An 18,565-nucleotide genomic window follows, 5' to 3' on the forward strand; every position below is an offset into this window, starting at 1 on the left:
ATATCTTATAAACTTGTGAAATTTCTCTAATATTTTCAATATGGAAATTAGCTTATTCTTAACTCTCAACACCCGCCCTCTATGGTCCATCACATGCCACGTGCCTTTAAACACCCGTCCTCAATAACTGAGTCACACTCGAGCCTGACTTAACATGAGGCGTATTTCTTGGTTGGCCTCAAAACCGAACCATGCACACTCGGGCCAACAAGCATTTTCGACTACCTTCGCAAATAGATTTAAAACCTGGCGTGGTGTGAGTTCACACGTGCGCGCCCAAAAGCATAACCTATACTTCTGATGTGAGAGGAGTTAACTCATTCTTAACTCTCAACACACGCCCTCTATCATCCATCACGTGCCACGTGCTCTTAAACACCAGTTCTCAATAATTGAGCCATACTCGAGCCTGACTTAACATGAGCGCATTTCTCGATTGGCCTCGAAATCAAACCATGCACACTCGGGCCAATAGGGGCACATTTTCAACTACCTTCACAAATAGACTTTAAACTTGGTGTGGTATGAGTCCACACACGTGTGTCCAAAAGTATAACCCACTAGGGTACCATATAAAATATAGAAAGCGATTGGGCTCATCACCAACCAAAAAACTCGAGTTAATTGGTTATGATACTGATATCCAATCTCTTATAAAACTGTAAAATTTCTCTTATATTTTCAACTCGGAGTTAACCCATTATTAACTCTCGACATTTAAATATGAAAAAAAATCAAAAGAAAAGGTCATTTAAGGGCATGCATAAGGATACACATAGTATAATCTCCATTATTATTCCAGTCACGACATTTCCATCGCTTATTGATCGAGGCAGTCTCGGCCCGGATATCGGCTGTCCTGGTTATCACTTATGAAGCATTTTTCAATGAGTTTTGATCCTTTGCGGTATAGTTAAAATCCGATTATTGATAGTGTAGTTTATCTATTGACAGACACTACGAGCGGTTGTAATTCCTATAGGGCTGGAAGTTAAACACCGTGATGATGATTTCAGAGTTTGCAAACAATCTGAATGCAAATCTCTCTCCACTGTGGATTTGCTTTTATCACTAGGCAAATTTGAGGCACCATCAAATACCATTTGAATCACAAATAAAAAAATACCTAATTTTTTAGTGGGCGCAATAATATAATAACTGACGTTGATATTGCTCTTGTCATGGGCGATATTTTGTCCGCATCGATCATCTTTTTCTTTTCCCTGTGAATGACTGAATGTGAATCCGATCCCCTCCAAAAACACCTCATTAAAAATGATATCTCCTCCATGATGTGGATTGAGGTTGATGCCAAGAAAGTTAAAAAAGGTCCATGTCGCATATAATGATATTACACTTAATTCACATGAGATTATGATAAATCGAATGACATAAAGAGTTAGGAGAGATAATATCGATTGCCTGTGAAAATTACAAATAAATAAAACAGATCCCATACTGACCAGCTAGGTCGAGTTGGTAGATTTTTTTACCCGCCATCTCTTTTTTCTTTTCCTCCTTTTCTTTATAAATTCTAATATTTTTGTAATATTATTATCTAAAAAATCTATTGCGGATTCAATATTCTCACATGGCGAGTGAGATGGATTTTCACAAACCCATCCTGGTCTTTTTTCCATTTTATTATCTTTTAGTAATTTCTTTTCTTATGTATAAGAAACCTACTACAAATATATATATATATATTAAAAATAATTAAAACTAATATCATATTAACCAAATATGGCGAGTGGATGCGATTTTTCCACCTACAACTCCATATCTATTTTTTTCATTTTTTATAAATTTTAATTTCTTTGCAATATTATTATCTAAAAAATGTATTGCGGGTGACAGGTTCCCACAATGCAATATATATATATATATATATATATATATAATTAGCTGGTCAACTTTAGACATATATTATTGCCATCATAATTCACGTTAATTTTGTACTACATGACACAATAGTTAGTGTACCTTTTAGAAAAACCTGAATCCCTTACTACTAATTGAAAATCCATAATTTTTTGGTGAACAAATTATTTTTACACATAATATCATCATTACTTTTAGTTATGCGCTATATATGCTACTATAAAAATCAATATGATGAACACAAAAAAGTTATTAGAGAATCTTTTTTGTCCCTCGGCATTACACGCGTCTAATATAATTTTATGTAAAAACCATTAGATAGAAATATTTTAAACACAAAGTCGACAAAAACTAACGAAGACAGAAATATTAAATAAAGACTTGAAGGTAAGCATTGGTGGATTAAGTAAGGACCTGGAAAAGATTGGTCCACCTAGAAAATTATTCCTGGACAAACCCTAATTTCAATTACCTTTCTTTTTGAAGCATTTTTTCCAAAGTAATTTTTTTTTTCTGGGGTAATAATCTTATTTTTGACCTTTAGCTCATGTAAAATAATTTTTTAATTCCTCATCGAAAAATGATTCCTTAATTAAATGTTCTTCATAATTTTCACATTATCTGTAATCTAACCATCGACGAACGAAGGCACCTAAATAAAAGGCTTGAAGGTAAGCATTGGCAGAACGAATAAAGACTGGGAAAAGATTGGCCCACCTAGAAAACAACATTTCTGGATAAACCCAACTTCTATTTATTATTCTTTTCTTAGCTTTTTTTTTTTATAAAATAAGATTTTTTTGTTTTGGGTTATAATTTTTTTTCCTTCAAAAGGGACGGTATTGCTAAAACAGTCGAGTCAGCAAAATTTATATAATATACGGATTTACCTCGTTCTTATCCAATCTCCAGTCTCCACCATCCGTTGCCAGCCTCGTATTTCCTAGTCAAACTTATCCTGCCACGCCACGGCGACGACACCCCGCGTTCCCCAAACTATTATTTTGCCTAAAATGTCTGCCTTCATATTTTTTTTTAATTATAATACATATATATTTAATAAATTGAACCATTCACAATATTCTATAATTTAGGACATATGAGGAAGTCCGGCGTAAGCAAAATTTTCCTAGAACAAAAGAAAAAACCGTGGAAATGTATTATTGATTTTTCGTGAAGTTATATCTTGTGGTTCATAGAATGGTCGATATTTCGTGTCTCTCCGTCTCACCGAATCTCAATGTAAGGTGAATTACGAATTATAATTTTTCTGGAGAAGTATGAATGATAAGTCTTAATCAAAATATGTACCAACATATATTATTACAAATGACCATTTTACGTTTCTAAAATATCATAAATAACGATAAGTCAATAATGAAGGAATTACGCCTACGGTCCGCCACGTGAATTGATTGGCATATTCTACGAGAAATTCCCTAATTTGCCTCTTTTCTTTTTCTATTTTTGATCAGTTAAATAAACTGAACTGTCTGCAACTTTGTCACTCCATAGCCTTTTCCTCTTATCACGGCTCCTCCTCGTCTCTCTCTCTCTCACGCGCCGGATCTCTCCCCTTCATCATCCATGGCTTGTCGGAGCGGCTGCAGCTGCTTCTTCTTCTTCCTTTTCTTCTTCATTGTCTCTCTGATCCACCGGTTCCACGCTCAAACCGTCTCCTTGCCGAAGACATTCCTCCTCCCAGTCACCAAAGACGCCTCGAGCCTCCAGTACCTCGCCAAGATCCGCCCCGGTGGCGATCCTCCGCGTCCCCTCACCCTCGTCCTCGATCTCGGCGGCCCCCAGCTCTGGACTTCCCACGCGCCCCCCACGCGCCTCCGTGTCCCCCTCCGCTCCGTCGAGTGCCTCTCCGCCGCGAACTCCGGCGACGAGCGGACGCGCCGGGGTAGCACGTGCGTAGTCATCTCGGGTAACGTCGTCACCGGGTTGGCTGCCCCTTCCGAGCTGTCAGAGGGCGCCGTAACCGTGGAATCTTCCCACGCCGCGTCCATCCCCGCCGTGCACAAACTGCTGTTTGCTCTCTCCCCCGAGTATCTGCTGAGCGGCCTGGCGAGTGGCGCGAGCGGGATGCTGGGCTTGGGGAGGGCCCGTACTGCCCTGCCAAATCAGCTCGCCGCGGCGTCCGGCGGAGACAGGAGGTTCTTCCTCTGTCTGTCGGAGTCGGACGGCGTCATCGCCGTCGGGGGGGACTGGCCGTACTTTTCTTCTCCCTCATCGGGGGCTGACGTCTCGAAATCGATGGTCTACGCGCCGCTGTTGACCGCCGAGCCGGGGAGTTCCGGCGAGTACTCGGTCAAACTCAGATCGATTGAAGTCAACGGCGAGAGATTGACTCTCAACTCTTCTTCCATGGTCAGCAGAACGAGACTATCCTTCTGATCTATGCTTTTGAGTTTCCTTCAACTTAATTTGACAAATTATTAATAACACTGTTTTTATCTCACAGCAACTGAGCACTGTCGTGCCTTACACGACTATGGAGAGCTCCATCTACAGAGCCTTCACCGGAGCCTTTGCAAAGGCGGCGGCGGCCATGAACATAACAAGGGCGGCGGTCCCCGCGGCGACTCCGTTCGAGCTCTGCTTCTCAGCCGGCAGCGTCAGAACGACGCCAACCGGGCCTGCAGTGCCGGAAATCGACTTGGTGCTGCAGAGCGAGATGGTGAGGTGGAAGGTCCACGGGAGGAACTCGATGGTGCGTGCGAACGATGACGTGATGTGTCTGGGAATCCTTAACGGAGGGCCGGAGCAGAAGCACGGCGTCGTGTTGGGAGGGCATCAGTTGGAGGACGTTCTGATGGAATTCGACTTGGGTGCTTCCGTTGTAGGGTTCAGTAGATCCCTGCTGATGAGCCAGACACGTTGCAAGGATTTCTCTTAACTCTTTGTTATCTAACGAGTAAAGACCTATTGATATTTGTAAATTATAGCCAAGGAATTACATCAGTTTTGCCCTTTTCTCATCGCGAAATCTGTGTTGTGGCACGAAATATCGGTTCAACAATAACGAGCCCGAGTTTCGAGTTTCATTTCAACACCAACGCGATAAGTAGTCCGACCGCTGTTGATCCGATCGCAACCAATCTGTAAAACCCGATAGATTCTCGGGAATGCAGGAAATGTGCGTTATGAAAGCTGAGCTCAAATTAACCGTTAGGGAAGGTGTAAACAGTAAAGGCATCTCAGGTAGCGGGTGGCTGCTGGGATGATGATTGATTTCATGATTGGACGCATGGAACGATGTATTTTGTCTTTTGGGCTAGGCCGAAAGTGCGGCCCAATCAATTCATTTTACTTTCTAGCCCATTACGAGAAAGCTATGAGGCCCAAGTCGAAGCCCATTAGATGCTTTTTACCCTCCAAAACAGTCAACGGCTGAGTTCATATGTTCGTCCCTCCTTAACGCTCGCCCAATTCAACTGGTCTCCGTTTCTGCAGGGCTTCGTCGATCGTCGGCTCGTCGGAGAAGGTCTGCGTTCTCTGAACCGATCGGAATTTCTCCGATCAGATAGACATATAGAGGGAGAGGGAGAGAGAGAGAGAGAAAGTGAGAGAGCGCTAGAGAGAGAGTGATTTTTTTCTGCCTATACATTGGAGGAGGGAAAAGGAGGGGGAGGAGGAGGATGCATTCGTTCGGGTACCGGTTGAACGTCCTGTTGACTCAGGCGGTTACTCTTCTCGCGCTGATGTGCGTCATTGCTTCTCTCTCCGATACGCTGAACGTCCCGTCCCCTTCCGCCGATGTCCGGGTGAGCTTCTCCGCCTTGCTTCCACCGTCGCTCTGTTCAATGGAATTGGACGCTCGTGATCGTTTGTTCAGGCCGTGGTTTTATTTTGTAGGTGCTCCACATCAATTGGCTCCATAAGCAGCGTAATGGAAACGATGAAGTAAGTTTACACGTTTTGCTGATATTCATGCTTTTGTCATAATTAGTGGTGATCTTTTGTCGGGGACACGCTGTTATCGATTCAAGAGTAGAATTTGAAGCTTCTGTTCTGTTAATGATGTTCGTGAAAATCTCATGATTTGGATGCTATGATTCGTTCCATCTAAAGCTTAAGTGAAGTGAGATTTAATTAGTAGTTCATGCTTGGTTTGACAACGTGTGATGAAAATTATTAACTGTATATTAGGGACAGCTCTATGTCAGGCAATCGGGTATCTTTTCAGTGTGTCATGTATCCAGTTGAAATTAAGCTGAAGCAGGAGCCTCCGCCGATCTTTAGATGATCAGCTGTGAAGTGATGAGGTTTTCAGGCAAGTTGTTTTGAGTAGTCGGGGTTTGAATTAGGAGGACAGCAGTGTCTCTCTGTTGATTTTGGCCATGACTTTAGCTATGCTCCGATGTTTTTTTGGAATTGTCACTTGAGAGCTGTAAATTTTAACATGGTAGCGACTGTAATTTACAACACGAGCAGTGCAATTTACCTGAGGGAATTCTCATCCTTAGACTTATCATAATCTCTAAATACTCCACCCTTGCATGTCTTACAGGTCAGCTTGACAATGAATATCTCGGCAGACTTGCGGTCAACATTCACATGGAACACAAAGCAGGTTTGATGGCTTAGTGACAGTGAAGTGATAGTAAATTGGTTTTTGGAATATCTGCATTAGATGAAATAAATGACTGTTGTTGCCTTGGAATGATCTCAGCGTGTCCATTTCATCATATTAGATGCAAGGCACTTGGGAATGCTGTTGTTGGTACCTCATATTTATGATTGTTAAATGTTTCAGGTGTTTGTCTTCCTAGCTGCTGAGTATGAAACAGAAAAAAACCATTTGAATCAGGTAGGTTACAGTACTTCATGATACATCTAATTCACATTATGCTCTACTATTCCTGTCCAATTGTTGAGTTGAAGAATTCATTTTCATGCAGTGCACTTTGTCTCTTATGGTTTCTATAGAATGTTATTTGATCTATAGCACCATTAACTATTGCTGAGTAAAGATAGCTAGAAATCTTTGAGATTTCAAAAGATTGTAACCATTGAAGAAATTTTTGTCATTGTTCCATTAAGGAAGCCCAGTTGTACTGCTTTAATGTTCAGAGATGGTGAACTGCTTAGCTGCAGATGATGAAGCGAGCAAGACCAATACATTGTCAGTGTAGTAGTGACCTCAGTTTCAGATTTGTATGGGTTAGGACTTGGAGATATTATATGTTGGTTTAATTCTCTGATATCATAATCCTGTTCCTTGAGCCAAGTGGCTGATGAGTTTAAGGCTCAATGACATTGATAAGTTGTGCGATGTGGATTATGCTGCATAAATTCAATATGAGAAACCTGCAATCATCTGATTGAGAGAGATGCAACAGAACTCAGTCAACTCTTTTTCCCCAGTTGTGCCAATTACTGTCTGCCGAGGAGAACTTAATTATTATCAACTGAGAAACTCTTTTCGCACACTTGTGGGGACTGCTAAAGAGAACTTTATTTTCATAAATCAAGAGAACATGATATGATATCTTTACATATGTAAGAATTCATCCAATGTTTCTGCTTGCCTGTGTCTCCGTGTTTCCTGCAGAGTGGTTTTTTTATGTGATAGTTCATCTTAGATTTTTTGGTGCTATTAATCATCATAACTGATCTATTCTGTGCTGAGACAGATTTCGCTGTGGGATGCAATCATACCTTCAAAAGAACAGGCTAAATTCTCATACCACACCATTAACAAGTATCGTTTTACAGATCAGGTAATACTTGTTAAAAAACATGGAGTCCTTTTTCTCCCAATTCTATATCCTGACAACCTGCCTAAGCACAGTACACTCTGGGTTCTCATGTAGTCATTCTTAACTCCAGCTATCATGGATGAAAGCCATAAAAGTGTAGCTCATCCCCATGTGATTGAATATTATTTGAGCACTAAAATCCAATTGCATGCCGTTTAGCATCCACTGAGGGATCATCGTTCACATTTCTTTACTCTTCTTCGCATCACTGCTGCTGTAACTTTACTCTTCTTCCCTTTTTTCACAGGGAAATAATCTAAGGGGCCAAGAGTACAACTTGACATTACATTGGCATGTAATGCCTAAGACTGGAAAGATGTTTTCAGACAAGGTAATAACAACAGGATACCGCCTGCCTGAGACATACGTATAACACAATCATTCCTTAGGCAGAGAGGTATGAATTCGTATCAGGGTACTCGAGATACAAAGGGAATTATTTTAATCGAATTTAGAGATCAAGAACATGGAATTAACGGGACGATTCTACATATTTGGCATGTGAATCAAGTAGGTATTAAGGGCAGAAACATCGCGCGAATTTGTACAATTTACTCTGAAGAGATAAATTACAGGCGATAGGATCTCTCTACTTTGGTACATCTAGCTTGGTCTATTACTTGAGCTGCTCCCTCACATGCACGTCTAATGAATAACCTTCATAAAGTTAAATGCTCTTTTTCGTCGAAACAATTATTCTCTTCTAAGTTAATCTTGGGTGATGCCTTCCCCCAATAATCACGGGATCGTTTTTTCCCGGTGTATGGAACAAGGTGAGGGCGATACATCTAATTATCCAAAGGCAGGTATTTTATTTTATTTTTAAATGGAAATGGTGATGTGGCCACTTTTTCATGTTCCAGCTCTCATTGCACAGTTCCATCACTTTGGGAGCCAAAGAAAAAGAAAGATTCGCAATTTTCTATGTTCATCATCAATGCCCAGTGGCCACCCACTTTCCCCTTTTTACTTACTATGAAAGATTCTGTAGTTTCTTATCTACCGTGTCGTGTCAAATAAGTTTTAAATTCAGATATTTCTAATTCTATTGCGTGATTCAGTTGGATAGTGTCCAATAATACTGCAGGGCAGAAGCATAACAACGGCCATCGAGCTCTCTCGACAATTTTTCTTTAAAGAGACAAATCGAATTGGTGAAGGCATTATATCTGATAAAAGTCCCCACATAGTTAGGACGGAATGCGACGTGTGGCCTATCTTCCAAAAGACTAAAGAGACAATAAAAATAAATAAGTAAATGTAAATCAGTTAATTATTAGATATTATATGTATTACAATAATAAAATATATGAGATTACTTGTAAAATAAAGTAAAACAAAATATATGACTTGATAAGAAAGTATAGTGAGGAAAAAGAAAGGCCAGCGCGAAGGAGAGATTCTATTTAATTCCTCGGCCTTGCGTTATCGTCAATCGTCATTATGTCAAAAAAGTGTTAGAAATATTAAATTAACTGAGGGGCAACTATCATGTTCTTAGACTTCCACAGGCAGCATGTTGCTCCAATCAGGTTTGATCAGATTTCAATTCCACCCGATTTCGGCCCATCCATGATATCGCCGCAGACTTGTTCGGTATGAATAAACGAGGAAGTTTCATTACGAAATTGTCACATAAGATACAATCGCCGGTTACGCAGTTCTGTTACACGTATCCATACCAAGTGATGTGGTTGAGTTACCGAACTGAAATTGAACCGTCTCTGATAAAGCTCTTGGTTTTGGATATTGATTATGACGAGGACAAGGAGTACAATAATAATAATCCTTTGGACTGAAAGAAGCCCATGGGCTCAGTCGTATGGGCCCACTATCTCCAAATCCAAAGCAGTCCGCCCAGGACGAGTCACGCCGCCTGTGGACCCCACACCCGCCAACATCGCCACCGCGCCCACTGATTTCGGGACAAACGGGTCCCACCTCCCTGTGTGCTACCAAATTACCCTCACCCGATTCTCCTTATAAAAGTACTCCACCCTCTCCTCCTTATTTTCTCCTTCCATGTCCGATCACCGGATTCTCCCCCCGGAATTAGATCCTCTGTTTATTGAGGTGGGCAGGAATCTCTGAGAAAGTAGACAGGGGTCGCATATAATAATATGTTAGGCGTATTCAGTGGCTCGATCGTGTCTCCGCCAGACGAGCTGGTGGCAGCCGGCTGCCGAACACCGTCCCCAAAGATCACAGCGGATGCTTTGGTGAAGCGGTTCGTGGAGACCACCAGCGGGGCTGTCTCGGTGCAGGTTGGGGACCAGGTTCGACTTGCTTTCACGCATCACAATGAGTCCGCCCTCCGACCGAGGTAACTAACGCACTTGTCACATCCTCATTAGTTGTGTTTTATATACCATGATAGACTAAGTCGATCTAAACATTCTCGAAAATTATTATTTGTATTGTCGATCGGAGTTGAGCGTTATCAGCATGTCTAGAGGAAGTGAAATGGACTAATTTTGTTTCTTTCGTTATCTTAATTCATCAAGGGATCGTATATAATCGCTCTATCCTCAATTAGATTAGATATTTGGGACATCCCATTAGAGGAAAATTAAATAAGTATGCTTGCAAACTTTTTGGAATATATAATAGGTAAAAGTGCATTAATATAAAAATTCGGATAAAAATTACGAGTTCAATTGAAAAAAAGAAAAAAAAAAGCCAACAAAATACTCCACACAAGAAAAAAAGAAATTATATCTTTTTCCGATTCCGGCATGACTATGTTGCTGACTAATCTTACAGTTAAGACTGCGAAACAAGTATGGTCGATCGCACGGACTGTTCAGGTGACGCAATAGGTGATATTAAACTATAATTAGAGAGCAAATTAAAAAAACTATAATTATAATATTTATATTGTGAAAAGAAAATTAGTGAAGTATTTAGTTCTCATTGCACTAGAAAGCGTATTACTCTACGTTTAGTACGCATATTTATTTGATAATAATTAGATGAAGAAAAAAAAAGGATTAAAAGGGCTTAAATCTGACATGCACGGAATGCTATGTCCGAACGATGAAAACTAGGGGGTTAACAAAAATAATAAAAAATAAAAGCATATAAACTTTTTGTATTTTAATAATTTTAACACGAATTTTTTTTTAATCTAAAAATATACAAACTTTCAATTTGATAACAATTTTAGTACGGTATCAAATTTTTTCGTTAATTTTGACCGAATCGAGGCCACAGAGGACGTCAACAAATTCAATCGGAAGGGAAGGCACCGACGACCGCAACCGAGGGTGGTGGTCATAATGGAGGTCCCACCTCCTAGAATCGAGAGAATCCTCAAATCAGGAATTCTCTTGATTTCGGCAGGTGAAAGCCACCACTCCGACCATAACCCTTGATTGAGGTCGCTGACGACCTCCCGTTGATTGGGATCACGGTGCTCTCTGTGGCCTCAATTCAGCCCAAATTAATGAAGATTTGAGGTCGTGTTATAATTGTTATCAAATTGAATTTTTAAAGAGTTTTTTTTTTAAAAAAAAGAGTTTGTTCTGGAATGGTTAATTTTTTTATTTTTTTTTAAATTATTAACCCAACTATGATAGATCTCGAGATCTCTCCGTGTTTTTCTGCACTGTCTGATCATATGACGAGTTGGGAGATCGGACGGTTGAAAACTTGATATCGGAATGAAGCTGGATGAGATGTGGACCCCACACAAAGCATGAATGCCGAGTGTCGGAATCTGTGGACTGGGAAAAATGTATCAATGAACACCTGCCCGGGGAATCTACGGCCTATTTCCCAATGAGGAATCTTGCAGGCTACCTCTATGTGTACTATGTTTGACACATCAATAATTATCTTTCGATTATTTATAATTGCAAAAATTTAATCAAATTGTGATAATCAATTTTTCCATAAGAAGATTTGCAACAATTAGTATTTAAATATTAGATATATACTTGAAAGAATATTATCTCTTTATATATTTCATATATGTATTTTTTTTCGATTATAATGAAAATTTATATGATTTAGTAAAAGAATGATAAAAGCTAAATAAAGGGTATGAAATTCGCACTGACGGGGATGAAATTAAGGGTCTCGTGATTTCGAGTCGATAATTTTGTATCATTTCATCGATTCTCCTTTTTTATATGTATATTCCTTCTGGAAAGGAGATATTTTCAGCTCTATCTAGAACTATGATATGTACATGTATATCGAAATAATTGCTAGTGCGATAGGTGGGTCAGACGTTGATTTTACAATAATTCTTGGTTTGTAGATAAGGTGGATGTGACAGATGGGAATGATGCCTATCCCACCACGCAACCTTGACATCCTCATAGTATATAAATATGGAAAATTCTATAGGATATGTTTGTTTTCGGAATAATATTCAACTCAATTCAACTCAACTCCACTTATCTTCAATTCAACATCACAATCATTATTTTTTTTTTATTTTTTTAATACTTTTAACCATTCAATTCAATTTTTTATATTAAATTCTCTCAATTATTCATTATTTTTTTCACAATTCAACAATACAATCATTACTTAATTATTATTTTCTCTCAATTATTTATTACTTTTTCACACTTTTTCTCATAATTCAACAATACAATCATTACAAACCAATTAAAATCAAAACTAACTCAACTCTCAATCCAAACACACTCATAATGACTCGGTCTCTGTTTAATTTTAAAATTTTATTATATTTCATTTAATTTCACTTATTTATAATTTAATAATATAATTATTATTTTTTATTTTTTTCTTTAATTTTTTTAACCGTTTAATTTAATTTTTAATACTAAATTCTCTTAATTATTTTTTTTTTTCACAATTTAACAACACAATCATTTACTTTCTCTCAATTATTCATTTTTTTCATAATTTAACAATACAATCATTATTTTTTTTCTCTTTACCTTATTATTATAATCTCAATTAAATATATATAAATATAATTGGAATAGAGTGGAGTGTAACTCTACTCCATTTCCAAACAACCATTCAGTCTCTCCATGATACTGTGTGACATGGGGTCTCCCCACCATTAGATATTTAGTGCGCCGTAGGGTCACGTGCATTTAATGCGAGAGAAGTCGTGTTCCCGTGACACGGAGTCATATTAGAAATAAGAAATTTCATTATTTATTCATAGTTGGGTTTGGTAGTTACTTGAAATCGACGATAAAGATAAAGCAAACATATTATTGGTGGGACCAAATTCCATCCTCTCAATCAACGATTTCAAGGAAAATTTCACGCGCAAGTCCAATGTCTTCGGGACAGTCCTGCCTCGGGACCACAGGGCCTGCGGTGATTCTACGTTATCATTTCCTTAACATTATTATTTTCCTAATGAAGCTAGGATGATGCAAATTTCAATTCCAAAGACATGGGAGATTCCATATTTCCAACAAAGCCAATGCATAAATTTTAGTTTTTGCTTGATTCCTCACGCACGGATCACTTGGACCATAGATCTTTCGCCGTAAAGGACGAGATATTCTGCCTTTTCGAGGGGGCGCTGGACAACGTGGGCAGCCTGAGGCAACATTACGGGCTGCCAAAGTCTGTGAATGAAGTGATCCTTGTGATCGAGGCCTACAAGGCCCTCCGGGACCGGGCACCTTACCCTCCGAGCCACATGGTCGGCCACCTGAGCGGGAACTTCGCCTTCATTGTTTATGACAAGTCGACCTCGACTCTTTTCGCAGCTTCTGTAAGGCAACGACTCTATATATATAACACACTCGTGTTTAGCGATTTACTGGAGAATTCGTGATTGATTTGATGCTGTAATCTTTTGATGAAAAGGATCAATTCGGGAAGGTTCCTCTGTACTGGGGAATAACTGCCGATGGGTATGTCGCATTTGCTGATGATGCCGAGTTGCTTAAGGGAGCTTGTGGCAAGTCACTTGCTTCCTTCCCTCAAGGTCAGCTACAGCTATATCCCTAATTACTTGAGAATCTATTTGTTCAATTTTACTCATTCCGATTATGACGGAAAATGCCGTGCAATTTTCGCAGGTTGTTTCTTCTCGACTGCAATCGGGGAACTGAGAAGCTTTGAGAACCCGAAGAACAAGATCACTGCAGTTCCGGCAGATGAGGGAGAGATATGGGGCGCCAAATTTGAGGTGATATATCATTCCCTAAATCGTCTATGGCTTATGTAACGCCTAACAGTCAACATCGTAAAATTACATCGGTCTCGTCACGTCTCGAACCTTTCCCGAGTTTTCGATTAACGCGAAGTTACATCAGTATCGACTTCTCGGGTCGATATCTCTAATCTGTGGTGGGAAATTTGCACAGGTGGAGGGGCCACCAGTCCTAGCAGCCACAAAGTAGACGATTCACGATGGTGAAAAGGATGGTCCAGAAAACCGTACACAGAGGAGACTGAAGAGCCTTTCAGGGTTGGCTGGGTTTGATAGTTGTCGAATGCCCTGGTCTACGCCTATCGAGAGCGAGCGTTAGCAATAGGAAGTTTCTTTGCTTGTTAGCTTATGGCTTTTGTCAGTCATTATAAAATATTGTATAGCTAGGCTTGCTTGTGCCTTCAATAAAAAAAATTGTTCAATATGGAACTTCTCGAGTCCCTTTGCATCCAGTGCTCCGCCTACATGGTGGGTCGGGCAATACCAACATAGGATTACGAGTTTCAGCAGTTTTGGGTAGAAGAGCGAAGCGGCGAGAGCTCTCATTATTTTATCATTAACCAATATTAAGCTTTTGATATAGAAGAGCGAACTACCGAACTATTCGAAAATGTTACAAGGAGTGCTCTTTTCTGTACATTACACGGGTCGATGAAGTAAAGAGACGGGATCTTATTTGGGCAAAAGGCGGCAAGCCAGTGTCGATACAAAGTCCTTGAAGAAGTCCAAAGAGCATCAAGAAGATGGATATACTGGACAGATTTCCTCCAAGCTGCAAGAAAACCAAAAGTCAATTCAGTCCTAAAAATAAATTTAAGTGGAAGGTAGTAACTCACCTTCTTCCCAAGCACTCGATGATATCACCAGTGAGGGTCGATCTTCTCTTACTCTCGAAGGCGATTCCAGCAGCCTTCCTCAGTAAAGCAGATGCAGCAATGCAACCCAACAACGTCGGGTTCATTTGGCTGTAAATGGAAGGTAATAAGTAAAATATTCTATAGACGGGAGAACATACAAAAGAAAAGTAGGATTAGTATCCTCAGGGCCATCGAAAATTGAAGAGGAAACACTAGAGAATTTGTATCCAACAATCTTTCCTTTCCATAACACATTTCTTGTCAACAAACTATACCAATAAATAGAAAGGGCTGTCGGGCAACTCTTGCGCAACGAATAAAACCCGGAGATTCGGAGGACAGTTTAATAAGAAAGACCTGATTCTTGGATCTGTTTCAGCTGCTTTACCATGTTGTCGGGCCCAAGATAAGAACACTGCAACACTGCCAACACAGAAAGAGGATTTCCACACAGCACAATCAAGAGATCAATCTTTAAGGTTCTACACAACCAAAATACACATTTCCCAAGTCAAAAATTTTAACTTTAACTTTAACTCAACACACTACACAATCATTTGTCATTTTCCACAATCAAAATCAAAATTACTCTAACTCTGAAACCAAACGCACCATAAAATTCTAAAGAACATGAGAACCAAAAATAAGGCGAGCTGGAGAAAAGCAGAGTAATATATTTTAAACAATCTTCTTCAATTCAGCCTAATACTCCATTCAGTTGAAAATTATCAAAAGATTGGAGATAAATATTACCTCCCAGAGAGTATGTCCCCCTGGCCACCACAGCGGCGAGGTGAACCATAAATACTCACCGACTTAACTGCACAGAACAGTAACTGTCAGAAAACATACATTATCCTTGACAGGATGACATGTAATTTAAGCAACCCAAGAATGTAAGCAACAGTAACGAGTTTTGACAAGAAGGCCAAACACTAAACCAATGGTTTAATTAAGGTACCTGTATCACCGTCACTCATCAGGTCAGACTTTCCCTTCCTTAAGATAGTAACACCGCCAATCCTGTTCAGGAGGGCAAGTGGCAGTTAGATCGATCATAGACAAGATTGAAAAGTACTCATCACGAGACTTAGTGGGTTTCCGATAAAAGTAGCAAAATATAACAAAGAACCTTACCTTTTGGCAAGTAATTGCACTTGTTGATGAGCACCGGGATCAATTACTTCAGCATTGAGCACCTTACTAACTAGGCGCTTATATTCATTCACATTTGGGGTCAGAACTGCTAAGGGATAACCACTGACAACATCAAGATGGTTGGTAACAAGAAAGAGCCCATCCTGCCAGAGGAAACACCACTGTGAGAACATGAAGAAAATGGCCAAGCAAGCAATCGAGCGGGATAAGCATTGTTTCCACTCACATACCCCGTCCACGACGATTGGAACATTTGACTGTCTTGCATGCTTAATGATATCACTAACACAGTCCTGGAAATAAAATGAGGATCAGAGAAATTCATTTGCCTTAAAACTTTACATAAATAATATAATTCTTTCCAACAGCCATGAAGACACTTGAGCATTATCGTTGAAACCACAAAAAAGAAATGACACTCTAGTCATGAGGACACATGAAGCGACAAAAGCGGGTCAAATTTTTCAAGACAAATCATGGAAACTCAAAAGAAATTGCCAACTGTGCACCAGAAGAAACGGGTCTCTTCCAAGACCAGGGCCTACTACGAGACAATCAAATCTTTCTAGCCACTTATCAATCTCAGCAAGAACCCTGTCTTTGATGTTACTTTTGTCTTCATCCCTGAAAATATTTTCTCAAGCTAATCAGAATTGTCAAATAATGAAGTTCATATACTGTGTTAAAAATCACACAGTACGCAAGTTCACCTGACATTGTAAGATTCTTCTAATATTGGGTGCACAATCAGTTCTGGACTATAACCTTTTATGACTGGCGCAGCATCTCTGGTGCAGAAAACATGTGATAAATCTGCACCCTGTACATCATAATGGGAGTTTAATCTAGTTTATCAAGCAAAGGTAAAAGAACATGCTTCCCCCCCCCCCCCCCAAACAATCTTTTTAAAAAAATGGCAATTAAGAGCATAACATAAAATTGCAAACAAGCACAACAAAAATGGAAAACTACAGCAAATGACACAGAGCACTAACAATTTTTAAAGCTGAAATAGCTGCAAAATAAGGAGCTCCAGTGTACTCACGACAGCCACCAACAACAGCAATCTTCCCTGGTCAACATATCAGAAGAGCAAAGGATAAGTCTAAGCTTCTGCTGTCCCCAGCCATTCACCATAAAATGAAACATATCAGTCTGAATGACAACCAAGGCTTCTGACATAAGCAATACAGGTTAAGCGATACACGCTAGATTACAACTCCAACCACGGAGACTGCTCCCGTACAGTATGAATACATGCAAACACTGAATCCTGCCATATGCAGCAAATGCGAAGACATGGCAAAAAAAGAACTTTGGCAAGCTCACCAGCCTGGCCTTTGTGCTTTGTCGATTCAAGGACCGGCGTAATCGCCCTCAAGATGCTGTCAGCATCAGCTTCTATACCACTGGCAGCCATTGACCTGATTCCTCCCACTCTCTGCTGATAAGACTGACTGTTGCAACCTCCCAGAGTCCTTATCAGGAACTGCTGCCTCCGCAAAACGGAAGACGAAGCAAAGACGCAACCTTTGGCAGAATTGTATAGAGGGAGACGAGCGTTCATGCCATATCTGATTAACATCAGCAAGCAGCAGCCCTATCTCAAGACCGACACCTATAAAGCATGCCCACAAATTCAGTACTTCAGTAACTCAAAACAGAGAAAACAAATCAATTTGAGCTCGCCCAATTGCTTAAAAGAAGAAACCCAGAACAGCTAACCGAATGATCATGGCGTAGAAGAAGAACAACAACAGAAGAAAAAAATTCAACTTCGCCTGCGGCAGAAATGGCCGTCTCCTGAACAACTCACGGAGCTTCTGTATTCCGGACAGAGAAGGGACAAGCTACAAAGTAAAGAACAACTCTCGACGGTGGGAGTGGGCTGGGATCGTAGGCCTGGCCCATTGTTTCTTGTTGGGCTTTTTTTTAGCCCACGGAGAACATGATCCGTAATCTATATCTACCTATCTATATAAATAATAAAAACCGAAGCAACGCTTCGAAATATGCCACGTAAGACGAAGCATGCCTTTCGTTGAAAGACTTTTCAAGTCACTATCAATAAGGACATGACACTTGGTGTGATGTCGCATTTTCACCTCGATACTAGAAGTGAAAATGACTTGAACTCATGAAAAGTCTTATTAAACAAAAAGAAAAAAGAAAAAAGAAAAAAGAAAAAAGAAAAAGAAGGTCTTAAACAATGTATTTAATATATTGAATTTTATTATTTAGATAATATAAAATGGTGCACTAGTGCATGAAATTTTTTTATTGTTACTTTTTTTTGTATGCATAAAATAAAATATATTCATTAAGTGATTTTTTGAATAAGAGAGTAATGATATATTTGATAGTGGGTTAGCTTGCATTTAGTTTTCGAGTTGTATAAATGTTCCAACTCAACTTGATTTTGTGTAATAAAAGTAAGTGTTGATAAATATATTGATGTATGAGAATATATATATATATATATATATGTAAAAGTACATGAAAATTTTATTATTTTTAAAAATAATTAGAAAAACGTATAAGCGAGAAAATATTATTAAATAGAAGTTTAAAAATAGTTAAGAAAAAATATGAGTAAGAAAATATTATTAAATAAAAAAGATAAAATAATAATAATTATATTGTTGAATTTGGAGAAGAATAAAATTGAGTTGAGTAGAGTTAGTATCAAGATAATATATTAAATGCATAAAATACTATATGTATATATATATATATATGAG

General features: G+C 39.2%; 4 protein-coding genes across 5 annotated transcripts; 3 read left to right on the forward strand and 1 right to left on the reverse strand.

Moving 5' to 3' along the window:
• The first annotated feature begins 3,373 nt into the window (after positions 1-3,373).
• Positions 3,374-4,873, forward strand: LOC116196303 (probable aspartic proteinase GIP2). Its single transcript, XM_031525960.1, has 2 exons — positions 3,374-4,254; positions 4,349-4,873. The coding sequence occupies exons 1-2, from the start codon at positions 3,469-3,471 to the stop codon at positions 4,781-4,783; spliced, it is 1,221 nt and encodes a 406-aa protein (XP_031381820.1). The 5' UTR covers positions 3,374-3,468; the 3' UTR covers positions 4,784-4,873.
• Positions 4,874-5,017: 144 nt separating this feature from the next.
• Positions 5,018-8,339, forward strand: LOC116196304 (signal peptidase complex subunit 3B-like). The gene is made up of 6 exons (XM_031525961.1): positions 5,018-5,651; positions 5,743-5,790; positions 6,398-6,460; positions 6,644-6,697; positions 7,524-7,610; positions 7,897-8,339. The coding sequence occupies exons 1-6, from the start codon at positions 5,526-5,528 to the stop codon at positions 8,020-8,022; spliced, it is 504 nt and encodes a 167-aa protein (XP_031381821.1). The 5' UTR covers positions 5,018-5,525; the 3' UTR covers positions 8,023-8,339.
• A 1,239-nt stretch (positions 8,340-9,578) lies between these two features.
• Positions 9,579-14,238, forward strand: LOC116195370 (stem-specific protein TSJT1-like). The gene is made up of 5 exons (XM_031524518.1): positions 9,579-9,972; positions 13,125-13,365; positions 13,461-13,581; positions 13,676-13,785; positions 13,964-14,238. Exons 1-5 carry the CDS (start codon positions 9,770-9,772, stop codon positions 13,997-13,999), a joined length of 711 nt encoding a protein of 236 aa, XP_031380378.1. The 5' UTR covers positions 9,579-9,769; the 3' UTR covers positions 14,000-14,238.
• Positions 14,239-14,357: 119 nt separating this feature from the next.
• LOC116195369 (ATP-dependent (S)-NAD(P)H-hydrate dehydratase) lies at positions 14,358-17,693 on the reverse strand. Of its 2 annotated transcripts, XM_031524516.1 has the most exons (12): positions 17,550-17,693; positions 17,154-17,442; positions 16,820-16,896; positions 16,535-16,644; positions 16,334-16,448; positions 16,055-16,117; positions 15,804-15,967; positions 15,628-15,689; positions 15,420-15,486; positions 15,024-15,089; positions 14,646-14,774; positions 14,358-14,581 (listed from the first exon to the last, which is right to left on the reverse strand). In XM_031524516.1, the coding sequence occupies exons 2-12, from the start codon at positions 17,407-17,409 to the stop codon at positions 14,545-14,547; spliced, it is 1,146 nt and encodes a 381-aa protein (XP_031380376.1). In that variant the 5' UTR covers positions 17,410-17,442; positions 17,550-17,693; the 3' UTR covers positions 14,358-14,544. The 2 variants fall into 2 exon arrangements, with proteins under 2 accessions (XP_031380376.1, XP_031380377.1); XM_031524517.1 differs by lacking the exons at positions 16,334-16,448; positions 16,535-16,644.
• Between the last annotated feature and the right edge of the window lie 872 nt (positions 17,694-18,565).

This window comes from Punica granatum, chromosome 2 (assembly GCF_007655135.1).
Source record: "Punica granatum isolate Tunisia-2019 chromosome 2, ASM765513v2, whole genome shotgun sequence".
In the NCBI taxonomy this organism is placed as follows: domain Eukaryota; kingdom Viridiplantae; phylum Streptophyta; class Magnoliopsida; order Myrtales; family Lythraceae; genus Punica; species Punica granatum.

What these genes read in the sequence shown, in the direction of transcription:
- LOC116195370 (XM_031524518.1), top strand. Translation starts at nt 9,770, where the DNA reads ATGTTAGGCGTATTCAGTGGCTCGATCGTGTCTCCGCCAGACGAGCTG. An exon ending in ACTTGCTTCCTTCCCTCAAG is followed by an intron (nt 13,582 to 13,675) that starts GTCAGCTACAGC and finishes CAATTTTCGCAG; the next exon opens with GTTGTTTCTTCTCGACTGCA. An exon ending in TATGGGGCGCCAAATTTGAG is followed by an intron (nt 13,786 to 13,963) that starts GTGATATATCAT and finishes AAATTTGCACAG; the next exon opens with GTGGAGGGGCCACCAGTCCT.
- LOC116196303 (XM_031525960.1), top strand. Translation starts at nt 3,469, where the DNA reads ATGGCTTGTCGGAGCGGCTGCAGCTGCTTCTTCTTCTTCCTTTTCTTC. An exon ending in CTCTCAACTCTTCTTCCATG is followed by an intron (nt 4,255 to 4,348) that starts GTCAGCAGAACG and finishes TTTATCTCACAG; the next exon opens with CAACTGAGCACTGTCGTGCC.
- LOC116196304 (XM_031525961.1), top strand. Translation starts at nt 5,526, where the DNA reads ATGCATTCGTTCGGGTACCGGTTGAACGTCCTGTTGACTCAGGCGGTT. An exon ending in AGCGTAATGGAAACGATGAA is followed by an intron (nt 5,791 to 6,397) that starts GTAAGTTTACAC and finishes CATGTCTTACAG; the next exon opens with GTCAGCTTGACAATGAATAT. An exon ending in AGTATCGTTTTACAGATCAG is followed by an intron (nt 7,611 to 7,896) that starts GTAATACTTGTT and finishes CTTTTTTCACAG; the next exon opens with GGAAATAATCTAAGGGGCCA.
- LOC116195369 (XM_031524516.1), bottom strand. Translation starts at nt 17,409, where the DNA reads ATGTTAATCAGATATGGCATGAACGCTCGTCTCCCTCTATACAATTCT. An exon ending in TTCCAATCGTCGTGGACGGG is followed by an intron (nt 15,968 to 16,054) that starts GTATGTGAGTGG and finishes TTCCTCTGGCAG; the next exon opens with GATGGGCTCTTTCTTGTTAC. An exon ending in ATCGAGTGCTTGGGAAGAAG is followed by an intron (nt 14,582 to 14,645) that starts GTGAGTTACTAC and finishes GTTTTCTTGCAG; the next exon opens with CTTGGAGGAAATCTGTCCAG.